This window comes from Poecilia mexicana, unplaced genomic scaffold, assembly GCF_051168715.1.
Source record: "Poecilia mexicana isolate PSO_F unplaced genomic scaffold, ASM5116871v1 scaffold_12, whole genome shotgun sequence".
Lineage (NCBI taxonomy): Eukaryota > Metazoa > Chordata > Actinopteri > Cyprinodontiformes > Poeciliidae > Poecilia > Poecilia mexicana.
Window position 1 is genome coordinate 4,373,788 of NW_028263381.1, and position 17,306 is coordinate 4,391,093.

A 17,306-nucleotide genomic window follows, 5' to 3' on the forward strand; every position below is an offset into this window, starting at 1 on the left:
GCACATCAAAGGAGTTAACATCATTCTTATTGAACTCATGTCTGATATCTGCTTCCTCCTAGATCTAAACAATGATCCACATTTACCTTCTCCTGTGTTAGAATTTTTGGTAACACTTTATTTGAAGGGGGTTGAATAAGACTGACATGACACCATCATAAACATGACATAACACCTGTCATGAACATCAATAAGCCTTCATGAATATTTATGACTGTTGTCATAAAGAGTCATTCGGTAAATTATGACACTTTTAATACAAAGTTGACATTATTCAAAATGTCTTTGTTATGACAACTTGACATTAACCAAGAAATCATTACTGATATAAATTTGTTATAACAGTATTACTGATTGCACTTTAAAAATGAGGTAACTTTATGTTATTAAAGGTAAAGTTTAAACAGTAATGATTTATTACAGTCATGTTTATGAAAGTGTCATGACAGTCTTATTCAACCCCCTTCAAATAAAGTGTTACCAAATTTTTTTTCTAATAGAAAACCACAACTCAGAATTAGAATAACTATGAACTTAGAATCCAGAAATACTTAGATTCCTGTTCTCCCAACCCAGAAATGGAATTAGACCAGAGGAAACTTGGCAACCCTGAACAGGAGCATCTGGTTTACATACTTTAGATCATCATTAGATTATCTTCCTTCTTTTGCTCTTTTTCTTGTTCTTCTTTCCTTTGGTTTGTTATTTTGTATGTATTTCCTTTTAATTCATGTAAAATACATTGAATTGCCTTGCTGCTGAAAATGTGCTATATAAATAAAATTACCTTACGTTACCTTACCTTCACACAACAGGTTTCTTTTTGTCCCGATTTCCTGCTTCCAATAATCTTACAATACATGACATAATGCAGTCTTTGAAATACCTGGATATTTTTGAAATAAGTCTATTGGACTAGCACGGTAAACTGAAAGTTAATGCATAAAGGTTTAGAGTTTACTTTTGCAGGGCCCTCTATAAACCAGCTTATTTTAACCTCCCTGTTGCTCTGAGCTTTGTCAGGAAATGATGTTTCTCTGTGGGCAATGTATGAAAAACACAATTAATACCGTGAAGACAAGCCAGCACAATGAGCTGACAGGGAGCTCAGGGAATGAGATCATTTCCTGTACGTATGTGTGACCTCTTTCCTTTGCGTGTTGATCCTCGCCGCTGATATAAAAATGTTCTATCTTCAAAAAACGAGAGAGCGCCACTGGAGCAGAGGTCAGCTGCTTCCATGTTCCTGAACTCACTGTTAGCTCAAGGGAGGAGGCAGGATGCAGACAGTGAGAGATAAAGTCACAGGCCCAGTTCCAGTTGAGAGAGAAACCAATAAAGGGTTTGTTGTTTTTCTGTCTGTTGCTGCTGAAAATTTTTGTTCTTTCCTGGTTGTTGTTCGGTCCGATCGGGCCTCGGTTCAACACTGTAGAAGCAAAACACAGGAAGAACAGAGGAAAGCAAAGGAATTCCCCGATAGGATGAAACATTAGTTTATGAGTGTTGATGCTGATTTACAGCAGTTGGCAGCTGGTTATATTATAGCTTTATCAAATAAGATGCAATGCACCTTCGATCGTGAGATGTCGTCTCGGTTTCATGACGTCAAAATGCGAACCGTTTGATGACGACTTTCTAGATGCCAGTTCTGATTGAACCGGGACATTTTTGTCAGTTCATGGATCAAATGCATGTTGGAGAACAGAAAGTTGTGCAAAATCTACTGAAAGATTGAACAAGTGAACATTCGAAAATTTAGAGCAGGTCGCCTTGAGCTGATCTGTAAAGGTTACAGTGGATCTTAGGTTCATCCTGAAATTTCACCGGAAAATTGAAGAGTCGTAACTTTTTATGAGCAGCATGTACTTATATTTTCCAGACAAAAAAAAGAAAGTCAACCTCAAAAGTTTCTAGGAGAACATATAAGTTTGTTTCAAAAAAGCATATGAGCACAACTCTTTGTATTTTATAGATACAAAAAATGTATACATACACATTTTTCAGCAATCAGACTATTTTGTTCATTTTATGAAAATGAATAAAATAGAGTTTACTGTAGGTAAAACAAACAAAAGTCACAATTATTTTTCATATGAATTTTTAAAAATCTAATATTTATGGTCCTCAAATGCTTATGCAATCACAAACTTGCCCAAATAAATCCCATATTTGCCACATATTATCTGTCAATGCACCTTTAACACTTAAACAGAAACCATCAACTCCACAAAGTGTGATCTTGTGATCTCCCTTTCTAAAAACTCTGACCCAAAATTTGACTGGACAGCAGCAACATCACACTAAAGTCCTTTTTCTTAAAGTGGAGTTAACAAACAAATTCCTTAATATTTTTATTGCATAAATTATTTGCAGTGGTTGCCAGGAAGTAATCAGGAAGCAGTCTAAACAAGGCTCAGTTGAAAATGATGCTATCTTTCTAGATGCTTCTGGTAAGCGACAGCTTCTTACAGGAATGCAGCGTGTTTCTATTTTTTGTGTGACTAAACTCCTCAAAATGAACACACTTTGTTGATAGCACAAAATACTTTTCCGAAAGCTTGTTTGTTGATTATGGTAACATTTACGTTTGTTACTGTATGTTACCACGACTCCTTTTGCCACATTAAGGAACTCTAATAACATTTCTTGCCTCTAGACTGAAGTTTGTGGGCCAACTCCTTCTGAATTTTTGGTATGACTGTCCAGTTCCTCAATTTCATTCCGTTCAATTTAGTCCAGTTTATTTCCGCAGTATCTGCATCTTTCATTTATGGTGGAATTAATCTTTCAGAAATGTTTTGACGTTTCCTATTCAGTAGTTACAGCAACGCCTTACTACTCATTTGATGTTTTAGCGTACATGGCGTGATGACCAGATAAACTAGAGTGACAAAAGTCTTGAAATGTGTCAAAAGAAAGTCTGGCTGATGCCCTCACACATCGTGATTACAGCATATGTGCACCACTTCTACAAAATATTTACAGCTGTACAACCACACATTGATTTAATGGCCTTTTCTACGTTTTACACCGTGCAGGAGCCTCACTCACATCGGAGTGCTGGATGCTTGAAACAAAAAGTGAAGGCCTTCTTTATGAAGAATCTGACCGATAAATTCTTGGTCCCCCATGGGGACACTTACCAACCAAATTCTTGAACATTAATAAATAAAATAAAATAAGACGGCAATGTCACTGGAAAAGAAACATAACCCATCCCGTTAATGCACAATGCTTTAAATTTCGCAATACTCATCCCAGTGCACAGGCATTCTTCACAAGAGGAGATTCAGACATTAAAGTTCCAACAAAATCTCCTTCATCTCCTCATTTTCATACCTATAAAACATGTTTTCAACACATCAGCATGAACAAAAAGTGAATAAACAAAATTTATTGGCAAACTGGTTGAAATCAGTTTGGGTTGATGTAGATTTTCCATTGTTCTGTTGCACAGGCAACAGAAAGGGAATGTTTTTTATATTTTTCAGGAAATCCCGAGGAAAAGCACAAATCAAAAGAACGGTTCAAGAACAATAAATTCTGTCTCAAAGGAGAGACCCGTCGAGGACCATATGCGTAATGGATGAACTTGCGGTGACTGGAAAATGGAGTGAGTAACAGGTGTGGAATATCAGTGGAGCTAACCTCAGCTAGCAACGCCTGAGAGAGAGAGCAGACAAAACAGCGGGACAGAGTCTAAACTAACAGGAGCTATGAATAATGAGTGCCAGGTTTTTTTTATGTTTGTTTGTTTTTTTACATACAAGTGAATTTGAAAGCAAGCAAAAGAGAAACAAGTTAATGAAAAACAGACAACTTTGATAGAGGTGTCTGGGAGGAAACGGATTTGCATGAACGTCAGCGACCTCAGATGCTGAACCCCAAGGGAGTCCAGGCTGTTTGTGTAAATGAGGCCGACTACTCCCAAAACCTCCTCCTTTCATCAGAAACTAGCTTTTCCTCTCACACTGAGAGAAAACAATCAGCAGTCACATGAGCCAACGGAAACTCTTTCTCTTGCTTGTCGGTTCTATCTAGTGCTGCGAAGCTACAAATCTCCTGGTTTTTAATAACTCTGAGGCTGATTCCCATCTGGGGCTGGAGTGAACTCTCATGCCATTTGATTTACTAAAATTAGAAGTGTTTTACAGTCTGAACAATTAGTTTACATAAGCCACAAATAAACACTTCACTTGGACAAAAAAAGGAAGAAGTCCAAGAAGTCAGGTCCTGTGAAAATGCCTTGAAAAATTTTTTTTTTAAACAGTAAGTGTACTGAACATTTTGTTTTTGATCCTCCATCCTCGTCGTAAATTAGCAATATGTTCCCAGATATAATTCAGACAAAACACTAGATTAGATGACTCGTAAATAATAATAATAAAAATAAAAAGTATCTCAAAGTGGTAATTCTTTTCTGCTGAGTATTTAACGATTCCTCCTGATATGATCAGCTGTCTGCTACAAACAGAGGAAGCCCTGAAACGTCTACAGGGACAAACCTCAACTTATCTCATAAACAACATTGAGATAAAGTTCTGTTTATAGAACAAAGTCTCCCATCCTTCATTCTCTTTAAAACTCCAGCTGGTTTTACTTTTATCAAAAGGAAAAAAACTTACACATTAGTCAGACTACATTTTCCGCTCCGAGGCTACATGAACCTCAGATTATATCAAATAAAAGTCCTTCTGTTGGACTAATCTCTACTCTGGTCCAATTTAGTCACCACAAGCAAAAATAAAGATAAAAAAACATTTAACATATTTTCCGGACAACGAGTCACACTTTTTCATAGCATGTCTGGTAAAGTTCATAGCTTTCTTTCTTTCTTTCTTTCTGCCAACACATTCTAATCATATGCCATTAAAGTAAAGCTTTCCCTTAATGCTATCCTTCAGAAAAGAGTTACGACTGACTGCTGTAGGACGTCTAAAACTTGCAGGACTCCTAGTCAAAGCCTGGAGATTGACGTTCTTGATACAATGGAAGTGACCGGAAGTGAAGGGGTACATTTAGGGTTGCCACCTTTCAGAAATCAAAATAAGGGACGCCCACTACTGCACGTCGTCCTAGTCTCATAAGCGGGGTGGGGGGCTTCGACTAGGGATACCAAGGGAACAGTCCCTATATATTTAACAGTCCCTAAATTTAACAGCAAAATACCGGACGGTTCCGTATTTTACGGGATGGGTGGCAACCCTAGGTACATTTTTGTCTCTTACAGATATGTACGATTTTTCTGAAACTATGGGGTCTATAATATGCAGTTCTTTATTTTTTATTTATTTATTTTGTTAGCCATGAAAATTCATTGTAAGTTGATTTCATATAATTTAAAATAATAAAATAAGTGCTGAACTTGTTTTGGCAATGTCCTATTTTAAACGTGATAGTACGCTTAAAATTAAAATAAGGCACGTTGGAGTTTGGTTTTAATTCGACGCAACGTGGAACGTCTTCGGCAGAATATTAAAGAGAAATTTGGTATTATTTATCTATTTATTTATTTACTTGGTCGGTCTTTGTAATGAGTTCCTCATGGTTGGGCTGTTATTATGTGACGGGAAAGGTGACATCAGGAGAAAGGAATTAGAGTGAAGTACCGGACACGGGGGGAGGGACACATTTGGGACTAAATTTGGGCGGAAACACTAAGTCTTCGAGAGTCTGATAAACTGCAGAGGAACGTGGGAGAGAGACACAGAACGTCTGGAGCCATCTTCGTTTCGATTTGGAGCCAGGATTTCACCAACATGATGTTTTCAGGGAATCTAAGGTCTTTGGTTTTGGTGCTGGTTTGCTTGTTTTCTGCTGCCACTGCTGATGGTGCTTCCAAAATAAATGGTGAGAAAATCTTTCAGTCATGTCAACTAACCATTCCGTCTGAAATTAATGATGCGTCAAAATAAGCTGCTTTTTTTTTAACGTAACTGGTGTGGCTTTCGCACACAAATGAGCTGGTCTTAGAAAACAAAGTAGGAAGAAACTAGGGGGTTCTTCGACATTTTTTCGCATCTTCATGTTTGACGTGAAAAAATATTAGTTGACATTAAATAATGGAGTGGTTAATTTTAAAGTTACAATTTTAAAGTTTGTAGTATTCGTTATTTTCTCCCAAAATTGAAGCATGAATGGTAAATTAAAGACTACTTTTGAGTGTTTATGTTTTTTTGTTTTTTTTTTTCATCATTTTTATTTTTCTCATTTTTTTTTCTTTTTGAGTGTGTTAGGAATTTGGTACAGGGCCGGTCCAAGGTTGAATGTAGCCCTAAATCACCTGCAACTTTTAGAATCCGAGGTGCCCTTTTCATCCTCATGAATAGCTTCTCTTCTATGTTATGTTACTTGTCAAAAATTCAATGTAAAAAAAAAAAAAGTTTTCAAACGAATGACACGGAAAAATAGATGTAAAACAATATTTCTTGCACTTCTTGCACTTTTTGAGTCATTCTATCCTGAAAATTTAATGTGGGTATTCCACAAGAATCTGGATTTTTATTATATGTTGGAAAAATTAGTTGGTTCTTTTGTCATTTTTAACCAAATTTATGAAGAGCCAGTGTGATGGGGCCAAAGAGCCACGTGAGTGAGTCTTGAGCCATTTTGTAGATCATTGCCCATGAGGGACAGCCATGTTTATTTGCTTGGAAATTTCACATTTTCTATAGTCCTAGAATGAACACAAGTTCATGGTTTGACAATCAGGCCAATCTGTTTGCATTATTTATTCAGTCATTTTGTACCCAGGATTTAATTTGTGCCCCTCCATACTTCTGCATTAGTCATGTCAACTACCCATTCTTGTAACAATATATATATACCTTTTTTTTGTTAAAATATAATGTATTTACTATTTAAGGTTAATATCTTAAAAAATAATCAAGATAAATAGTCGTACTGAAATGCCTGATCTTAAGGTTTCAATGTTTTCTGAAAATTATATAAAATATATTCTACTTTATTCTGGTTTTTGTGTCTGTTTTGGACATTTGTTTCCTGATCCAATAACTCTCAACTGATCCCCTACTGATAGATATTACAGACGATTACTCTAAATCATCACTTGCCAAAGCAGGTACAAAACACAAATTGACAGTTTATATAAAACATCCAGCCTTTTTATACCTAAAAAAAAAAGTTGTCAGAAGCAACCGAAAATGTAAAAGTATGAAATGATCAGATCTATTTCAGGTGTTGTCAGTTAAATTGCCTTGGGCCCTTCATAATGACTTTGTTTCTCTGAATTAATTCTTTGAATAGTAAATATTTCAGTTTATAGCACTCTGGGTCCTGATTTGCTTATTTATTTTTTTCTTTCGCCAGGCACTAATCCACGGAGCTTTGTCATTGGGCCAGAAGGCACAGATGAACCAATAGAGTACTTTGATGAAGATCAGCAATGGGTTCCTTCAAACCAAGCAGGACGGAATAAAACATTAAACGGATCCTTCTCTAAAGAGGCACGTCAGTTCCTGACGAGCCCCATTTCCACGGTACTCATGCCTTCGTTCTACACCTTTGTGTGCTGCATCAGCGTTCCCATCAACCTCGCCGCCATCGTAGCCTTCTTTAAGGGCATCCAGCCAAAGAAGCCAGCAGCAATCTACATGCTGAACCTGGCCTCCGCTGACCTGCTCTTTGGCCTCTTGCTCCCCTTCAAGATCTCTTACCACTTCATGGGTAACAACTGGATATTCGGCGGGTTCCTGTGCCGAGTGGTCACCGCCAGCTTCTACTGGAACATGTACTGCTCCGTCCTTCTCATAACCTGCATCAGCGTGGACCGGTTCCTTGCGGTTGTGTACCCCATCGACTCCCTGGCTTGGAGGAAGACGGAGAACACCATCAAAGCCTGCGTGACCATGTGGGTCTTGTCCTTTGCTGCCTCTGTTCCTCTTGTTATCTTCGACCAGACATTTTACCTCAAAGGGCTGAACATCACCACCTGCCACGATGTCCAACTCTATACCGAGATACCGTGGTTGAAGATATATTTCATTGCCATCTGTTTCTCCCTGTTCGTTTTGCCTTTTCTTGTCACGGTGGGATCCTACACCAAAGTTATCTGGACGCTGAGGAGTGAAGTACGTGGGCTTCAAGGAAAATCACGCAAAAAAACAAGAGCAGTGGTGATGATCTTGACTGTCCTAGTGATTTTCATACTGTGCTTCATGCCCACCAACTGCTCACTGCTGGTACACTACTTGCTGTTTGGGGTATCCAACATCGCCACCAAGGCCACCGACACCTCCTACCAGTTCTACTTGATGTTTTTGTGTTTGGGCAGTCTGAACTGCCTCCTGGATCCCCTCCTCTACTTCTTCGGCTCTTCCCAGTGTCAGAGACAGCTGTCCAACATGCTGTGTAGATCGTCGACAAAGGGTAGACTCACCAGTTCATCGTCTGACTCGTACAGATCCAGCACCCGACCCATTCTGAAGTCCAGCCGCACCGAATGCTCCACAATGTCTTCATCAGTGAGCAAAACGGACACATTGGAAGCAAACCTGAACAGCCAGTACAAGAAACTGTTGGTCTAATCACTGTGACACTGGGCATTGGTTAGTATTTTTAAGTGCAGAAACACGAAGCTGTAAAGTTAAGGCTACTACAAAAACTGAGCACTTAGTTGGGATGTTTCTGTTGAGATTTACTGAAATGAAAAGTAACGAAGCATCTTGCTCTAGTAGAAACACTAGAAATCTTTCTTTTCTTTTCTTTTTTTTGTCAGAAGGACAAACCTACACGCACAGATGTGAAGTTAAATCTGGCATAAAACTGAGTGTAAAACAGTATGCTTCACCTTTTCTCTATATTTACATTTGCACACTGAATGTTATTAGCTATTCCTTCAGCTTTTTTGAAGCAAATGTGTTACATTTAGTGCTTTGTTTTATATGTAAGCTTTCAGCTGTATTTTTTCAAAATGTACAATATTTTTTGTATTTTTTAAATATTTTTGTCTCTTAATAAATATTTGAGACTCAACTTTGATGTTTTGACTTCTATTAAGCAAACTGTGAATTAACCAGAGGTTCCAGTTAAAAGGAAAGTAGTTTAATGCTGCCACCTGCTGGACAAATATGTAAATCACTAAGTTTTAGATAACTCCATCTTTTATTTTATTTTTTGTTAAAACAATGGGTCACGTTATATTTAACAAATGTAACTGTAAGTTTGGTTGATACTGAAAAGAGAATTTATTGTAGTAACTTTGTTCATGAAATGAAAATCATGAATTATTTGCACAAAGTAATTTCTTGCACTTATTTCTGTACGTCTTAATTGAATATGGATTACAACTAATGAAAACGTGACATTCGGTGTGAGAAAATTTTACATGATATTGGTAAAATTAAAATATAAGGCCTGCGGACGCAATTAGCCCTGCTGAATTGTAAGAATGTCCTTTTAAAATTAATTTAATTTCTTTGATGATACTATACACATTAATCGCGTCATCAAAAAGACATTCAAATAAAATTTGAGTATTATGATGATCAACAGAATTGGCTACAAATAAAAGCCAATCTAAAGTAAGTGTAAAACATGTCGCTAAAGGTAACGCATGCGTACCTCAAAACTGCTTATGACGCAGTGTCAAAATTGTTCTTACTCATCTACACCGATAGGTGGTGCTGTTTTACCGTTTATTAAGAAAAATATCCTCACCGCTTTAAAGCAATGCCAAAGAAAAGACACTTTAGTTACAGGTAGTTATTGCTTAAATGTCTCAAGATAGTAATGAACTTTTCCTGAAATTCTTTGTCAGAGATCTTATTAAAATGTCCTTTATGCACAGAGTCAAAGATAACCTAGCTGAAATAGTTGAAAGGAGGGGGGAGGGGGAACTCAGAACATTATAAGCATTTTTAATTCGGCTGATATACTATTCTCCTTTGGGGGAGCAAAGTCGCTTTCTTCTAGCTATTTTCCTCCCTAAGAGGTACATAAAATACTGAGTTTGTACATTAGATGTTCGCATACAGGCCAATAATTTAAAAAGAAATTATGGCTGACAATAATCACTGATAGCATCAATTAGTCAGATTAAAAGAGTCATTGTACTGACTTCTGTACCCTGACAACCTCTATGTGTAAACACAGTAAACCAGTTCAAGGAACTTCTTGTGTTAGATATCGCCCACACCACAACCCCGCGTTCCTGGAAAGCAGGCGACACGTTTTTACATGAAATCTTCTCATAATTACCAGATCAGTTACCGTCTTGGAGAGGGTGGGGGAAGGTTGGTGGCTTTGCGTAGTCACGTGACCATAGTGACATCATCCAGGTGTCACGGAAGTTTGGTCTTGCAACCTGTAGAGACGAAACAAACGGTGTCGACGCAGACCGCGCCCGCGCTCTCATTTTTAACCTGCGCGTTTGTCACCTGAACTTACGGTCATGGAGACGTGTGCGATGACAGAAGGTAAAGTTTAATCTTTTTTTGTGCCTTTTCTTACTGTTATTACCTCAATAACCTGTCAGTGTGGAAACCCAGTACCTGAACATGTGTCTCATACCGTTAGGTTACACAGTACGTGCTTACACTACCAAGTCACCCAAGACATTTATTGTATTGTATTTCATGTGGAGTTTTAGTGTTGGACTACACAAAAGGAGTGGATAGTTGTAAAGTGTAAGGTTAATAATAGGTGTTTGTTTTGTATTCAGCCATTACATTGTGTACATTTACGGTGTCTCTTTGGCCAGGTTTGCATATAGGGGGAGACATTTTGACCCATTCTTCTGGCCAAAATGTCTCAAATCCAGTCGAATTGGATGTAGGAGTTTTATTTCCCCGTACTTCTCAATAGAATAAAAGTCTGGTCTTTGACTAGGCTATTTTAGCATATGGATGTGTTTCAAAGTCAACTCTTTTTGCTGAAGCTTAGTCTGTCCTCCTGGAAGGTGAACCTCTGTCCAAACCTCAAGTCTCATTCGACACATTCAGAGATGGAATGTTTTTGGAAGCCGGTCAGGATGTTCAGTTTTTCAGTCAGATATCTAAAAGACTCACATGATCCATCCATTTTCTTTACACCCTTGTCCCTTTGTGGGGTCGGGAGGGTTGCTGGTGCCTATCTCCAACTAACGTTCCAGGCGAGAGGTGGGGTCACCCTTGGCAGGTCACCAATCTGTCGCAGGGCAACACAGAGACACACAGGACAAACAACCATGCACACACACACTCACACCTAGGGACAATTTGGAGAGACCAATTAACCTGACAGTCATGTTTTTGGACTGTGGGAGGAAACCAGAGTACCTGGAGAAAACCCACCATGCACAGGGAGAACATGCAAACTCCATGCAGAAAGACTGGGGCCAGGAATTGAACCCAGAACCTTATTGCTGCAAGGCAACAGCTCTACCAACTGCGCCACTGTGCAGCCTAAGCATCACATAAAAAAAAAGCAATTAGAAAAACAGTGTTGTATGGTACCAATGCCATAAGACACTAATCAACCATAGTTAAAAAAAAACAGCCTTTCCAAGAGTCCCTGATCGATCATATCGACTATAACCAGGAGGTCACAAGAACCCAGAACAACAGCTACAACTTCTGCAGACATCGATTCCTTAATGTCAGTGTTTAACAGAGAGACTTGGCAGTAATGGGAAAGCTCATAAACCAGAACCAAGCACTGGTCAAAAGACCACAAAGGTGATGACCCCTTTTGAGAAAATTTTCCGTGGACTAATGATACAAAAATGGAAATGTTTGGGAAGTGTGTGCCATGGCACTTCTGACCTAAAGAAGTGCCAGAGTGATGATTGTTTTACTGTCATCACTCTGACAGTAAAACAGGGTGGTGGCGATGTGATGGTCTGGGGCTGCTTTGCTTCCTTAACACCTGAAACTGCAGCGAGATTGTTCAGTTATCGATACAGAGCCCTTAGAACAATCCTGCTTTGATTTTACAGCAGGATAATGATCCAAAGCAGCAAGTCCACCTCTGAATGACTCAGAGCTATGGTTGGGGTTAGAGTTTTGAAGGTGCCTAACAAAGTGTGGACTTAATTACAACTCAGAAACTTTGGTATAATCTTTGATGCTTGAAAATCCACCAGCATGGCTGAATTATAGACGTTTCTGCAAAGGAGCATGGGCCACAATTCCTCAATGAAGATATTGTCAATGCAGGCACAACCAAAATATAAACAAATTTATTCAATTGTGCCCTAAATTTCCCACCAATTTAGGGCACAATTATTTTTCCCCAGAGGTCCAGGTTGTTTTGGATAGGGTTTCTCCCTTAATGAATGAGGTCATTATTTACTCAAGCTATTTTTATCCAATCTTAAAACTTGCTTCATGATCTGAAAAAATATAGTGTAAATAAATTAATTAATTAAAAAAAGAGAGCAAATACTTTTTAGAGCACTGTATCTCTTTTTCAGGTCATGGTTATGCACTACTTTATGTTGGGTTTATCTCATGAAATCCCATTGAAGTACACTGACGTTTATGGTTACTATTATGCATTGAATATTAAAAAGTTAATGTTTTATAAGTTGCCCTGCGACAGACTGGCGACCTGTCCAGGGTGACCCCGCCTCTCGCCCGGAATGTTAGCTGGTGATGGGCACCAGCACCCCTCCCGACCCCACTAAGGGACAAGGGTGTAAAGAAGATGGATGGATGGATGTTTTATAAGTACTTTTAGAAAGTTCTAAAAATAAAGCCTATTGTTTATTTGCTAATCCTTTCATGCTTTGAATTCACAGGAAATCCCAGGGGCTTGACTGGGGGAGAAACGGACAATGGCATATTTCTTGGCTCTGAAGCCCAAGCAGTCCTGAGAAGTCCTCTCACAACCGCCTTCCTCCCAGCCGTCTACACCTTCGTGTTTCTCGTTGGGTTTCCCACCAACGCCTTGGCTCTATGGGTTTTCCTCTTCAGGACCAAGAAAAGGCACCCGTCATCCATCTACATGGCCAACCTGGCTCTTGCTGACCTGCTTTTTGTCATTTGGATCCCTTTAAAAATAGACTACCACCTCAACGGCAACAACTGGAAGTATGGAGACGGGCTGTGCAAAGTTCTGGTGGGGTTCTTCTATGGCAACATGTACTGCTCCATGGCCTTCATCGCTTGCATTAGTGTCCAACGTTACTGGGCTGTAGTCTACCCAATGTCCCAGCATCAAAGGAGCAATTTTTTAGCAGTTTCTGTTTCTGTAGTGATCTGGGTGCTGGTGTGGATCATCACCATTCCTCTCTACCTCTACGATCAAGAAGTAAACATACCAAACATGTGCATCCGGACCTGTCATGATGTCACCAAGCCAAGCCAAACGAAAACTGCGGCTGGATACTTCTTGACAATGGGAACGGTGGGATATGTCGTCCCCACAGTTGTGTGCATCATGTCGTACGTCTTCATGCTCAGGGCTCTCCAGGACAGCATGGGGGACCCTACCATTGCCAAGAAGCGCCGCAAGGCCGTGGTCTTGATCATCACCGTCCTGGTCATGTTTATCGTCTGCTTCACCCCCAGTAACATCATGCTGCTGGCGCACTACATCCTCCTGCTGGGAGAGGTTGTGAACAACGGGTACGGGTTTTACATCACCACCCTGTGCCTAGCGAGCCTGAACAGCTGCGTGGACCCTTTTATTTACTACTTCATCTCTGAGGACTTCAGGGAGCATGTGAAGAACACGTTTCTGTGCAGGAGTCAGAGGTCAGTTGAGAGGAAGAAGATCTCCTTCAGCGCTCTGAAGTTCTCCAAGAAGAGCGGCTCGTACACCACCAGTAGTACACGAAACACACAGAGCAGCGATTGTTGATGGCGGTGTCGTTACTAATCCTCCTGTGGTCTTAGCGCGACGCTCTGAAGGAGCGTGAAGGACATCAAGGTCGGGAAGCGGGAGGGGTGTAAAGACGCAGGCGGGGTCAGTGCGACCCCCATCAGATCGCTCACAGGGTGAAGAGTTTGCGGGGTCAACTGGGCCCTGTCCTTTAAGAAGGGAGGGTTAAACTCAGGTTTGAGAGAAAATAGATCTTGAGATGGAGTATTTGGGAACAGGTCTATAATTTTCTAGAGCTTTTTTTTGCATGGTCAATATTTCTTTTTGAAAAAATAATTTGTACAGTTATTTTATTTAAATTTTTTTGTACATATTTTGTGTATTCTGCTGTATGCCTCATTTTATTGACATTTTTGACCAGTTACCTTGATCACATAGAAGATACTTATGTTGTGGTTTTAGATAAGTGAATGTAGCCTTTTTGTGTGCCACAGGACTGTAAATCAATGTGTTAATGACACCTATTAAATTATGTAAAACTACCTTAATAATTGACTTCTTTTATATATATTTTTGTATAGCCATGCATTTTAGCCTTTGTCAAACCAAAAGGGGGAAAAATAATTAGAATCATAAAGTTCAAGCAAATCTTTTTCAATTTACAGAATTTAGTCAAAAGAAAATGATAAACACAATAGTTTAAGCTACACCTCTGCTAAACCTCCCAAGATAGTTTACAACCTTTCATGTTTTCATGCTGCAAGGAGAAAAATTGAGTCATTGGCCCAACTATTAGTTCAGCTCTTCCTGCTTCCTGCATGGAAAAAACCTGTTTCATTTACATTGTAAAGTTTTACCTGAATCAACTGATTTGAATTCGGATCAAAGAACATGGTTACATGCTGAGTATGTAGATGGTTTAAATTGGGGATTTGCCAATCATTTAATCAATCACTGATCAAAATCAACCAGTTTTATCTTAGTTCGCTCTGACTGAAGACAAGCACCGAGAAATCTTTGTAAATCAAATGCATTCAAAAGCTGAAACTCCCATTTTGTTTGGTCTGTAAATGCATCAGTTTAGTAAAACTCAGGTTAGAGATAAATAGGGAAAACTTTGTTTTTCTGTTGAATTCAAAAATACTAATACTTTTATCAAGAAGCTTCCCTCAGAGTTGGAATGCTATTTTTGTGTGTTTAACAAATAAAAAAAAAGTTTATATGTGCTGGACACTTCTTCAACCTACATTGAACACTCCTTCCAACACCTTTATTTACCCTTGCTTTGTTTGTCACTCATACAATACACATTATGCATGGTAATAATTTTAAACCTAGCCCTTTTATAAGGCCAATTTTGGTCAAGCAAAAATTATGATGTATGTGTTCAAATGGACATTTTACTCAATTTAAGGGTTTCTGGTCTTTGTCTTGTAATGCAATCCAGTAAATATTCAACCTTTGGGTGAAACAAACACCCAAAAACATTTCTCACATGCAAAGAATGTCTTTTAAAAGCTTTTAAAAATGTTACTAGAAGATTGCAGTGAGATTAATCAAATATTAAGCTGCTGCATGTGGAACTAAAAAAGACCTTTAAATATGCGTGTGTAGCTGAGAGTGTATTGTATGGCAGACTGTTGGAAAGGTCAAACTATAGTTGTTCCTTATTTTCATAACACACGTTTACCATTTGTTCTCAGTTCAGGGTTGGTCCTACACCACTTCAGTACTGTGTCAGACCTTTGAGTGTTATATCACCAAAAACAATTATGGCCAAACTAATTAGCTTACTGACCAATTGTGACTTGGTAATATTTTGTCTTTCTACCATAGATGGATAGACAGTCAGTGTAAAATAGTTAGTTACTTCAGTTTGAGTCTTCTTTAAATTCTACAGAACTCCTGCCCACAGAAAGAAATTTGACTTTGTATTTTAACGCCTTAGTAAAAAGGCGCTAAAATACAAAATTGGGTCTCTGTCTCTTAAAGAAACTCCTGCTCTTTCTGAAACTGCCTTCAGGAAGTCATCAAAAATGGTTCCTATTAACCCTTTAACAACATTTTTATCAGCATTTCACTGAGAAGTAGCTCCTATAATGAGCTCAGAAGATGCAGTTCCGCCAGGTATTTGCTAATTGCTGCAGCCTAGTCTGAGGAGTTGAGTGGTGGAGTCACAGGGGATGGGTGCTGAAAATTTTTCTCACTCTCAGTTCCTCAAAAATAAAAGGTTTGGATGCTTAGAAACTGCAACTCTGAGGAGGAGTTCCGTCCTCAAAGGCGGAGCTAGGTCCAAGCTGGCTTTTTGCACAGGTTGCCATGGGAGATTAAAGGATTTCTCAAACATGCATGTAAGAATCAAAGCAACACTCTGGGTATGTTTCTGATGAGGGAATAACATTATTAAATTATGTAAAACTAAAAAAAAAAAAAAAAAAGGAAATTTCACACTATGCTTCACCTTTACAAAACAAAACTTAAAATATGGTCAAAATACCAGAGGATAAAACCTGTTGTGCAGCCTGTCCATGTGGGACAGGCTGCACATGGACAGCCTGTCCATGTGCAGGGAGCCTGTTGTGTTCTCATGAAGAAGGAGCTGGTCTTTTTGTTATTTATAGCTTTTTGTTAAATAGACGTTTTTTCAGTCACATAAAACTTGTTGGTTCCACTGTTTCCACATTTTAATGACTAGTGTGTGACTGCATCAGGACACACCTAGATTTCCTAAAAAAAATGTCCCAGAATGTCATCCCTTAGAAAAACCACCATGTGGTTCCAGCTCCGGGTAATGTGGATGTGTCACTACATATTTAATTGTAGTTGCAAACTTTTGCAACCACAACAATTTTTTTGAGGATCTAATCAGAACTGTTGTGGGAGTGAGAACATTTCTCAGGTATATTTCATAAACATTAGCTGCTTAACTGTAATGAAACACAGCTGAGTGCTTAGTAGCTCTTTTCATGGCATGTGAGAGGCAAATAATTAAACATTTTTTATGCAGCCACGTTTTTGACACTTTAAAGCTTTAAAGGCCAAGAATAAAGCTTTCGTATTTATTCTTGACATATCAAGAATAAATATGAGAACATTTTTAAGCCTAGTATGTGGACAAAATGTTGCCTACAAATGAACTGTATTAATTTTACGTTGTAAACGTTATTTAAAGTTAAGTTAAAATTCATCAAGTGCCGTCCTTCATTCGTGGGGCATGCGACAGCTTATATAGCTTGACTTGATAACACTTTTTCTTTTTTTTTCTTTTTTTATAAACATACAATCTTTGGTAGATGTATGGAACAGTGCAACATGGATAGGAAAATAAAAAGAAACAGAAACACGAGATGAAGACGACAACAAATGGAAGACCAGCAAACAATTTGATAGAGGGACTGTGGCAGCAAGCTGAGGGAAAATGGGTGAGGAGTAAGCGCATGCGCAGAGCAAGCGGCGGAAAGCCAGTCCGTCTGCGTGTGAACCAGTAGAAAATCTTATCATACCATTTTATTTATAAAGCACTTTATACACTAACAGGACCA

At 38.7% G+C, this 17,306-nt stretch overlaps 2 protein-coding genes across 2 annotated transcripts; both read left to right on the top strand.

Moving 5' to 3' along the window:
- Positions 1-5,598: 5,598 nt before the first annotated feature.
- Positions 5,599-8,994, top strand: LOC106928732 (proteinase-activated receptor 1-like). The gene is made up of 2 exons (XM_015005186.2): positions 5,599-5,850; positions 7,330-8,994. The coding sequence occupies exons 1-2, from the start codon at positions 5,760-5,762 to the stop codon at positions 8,544-8,546; spliced, it is 1,308 nt and encodes a 435-aa protein (XP_014860672.1). The 5' UTR covers positions 5,599-5,759; the 3' UTR covers positions 8,547-8,994.
- A 1,285-nt stretch (positions 8,995-10,279) lies between these two features.
- On the top strand, positions 10,280-14,315 carry LOC106928735 (proteinase-activated receptor 2-like). Its single transcript, XM_015005190.2, has 2 exons — positions 10,280-10,436; positions 12,740-14,315. Exons 1-2 carry the CDS (start codon positions 10,412-10,414, stop codon positions 13,801-13,803), a joined length of 1,089 nt encoding a protein of 362 aa, XP_014860676.2. The 5' UTR covers positions 10,280-10,411; the 3' UTR covers positions 13,804-14,315.
- The last annotated feature ends 2,991 nt before the right edge of the window (positions 14,316-17,306 follow it).

Coding starts and splice junctions, on each gene's coding strand:
- LOC106928732 (XM_015005186.2), top strand. CDS start 5,760: ATGATGTTTTCAGGGAATCTAAGGTCTTTGGTTTTGGTGCTGGTTTGC. Junction 5,851..7,329: donor TGGTGCTTCCAAAATAAATG/GTGAGAAAATCT, acceptor TTCTTTCGCCAG/GCACTAATCCACGGAGCTTT.
- LOC106928735 (XM_015005190.2), top strand. CDS start 10,412: ATGGAGACGTGTGCGATGACAGAAG. Junction 10,437..12,739: donor GACGTGTGCGATGACAGAAG/GTAAAGTTTAAT, acceptor TTGAATTCACAG/GAAATCCCAGGGGCTTGACT.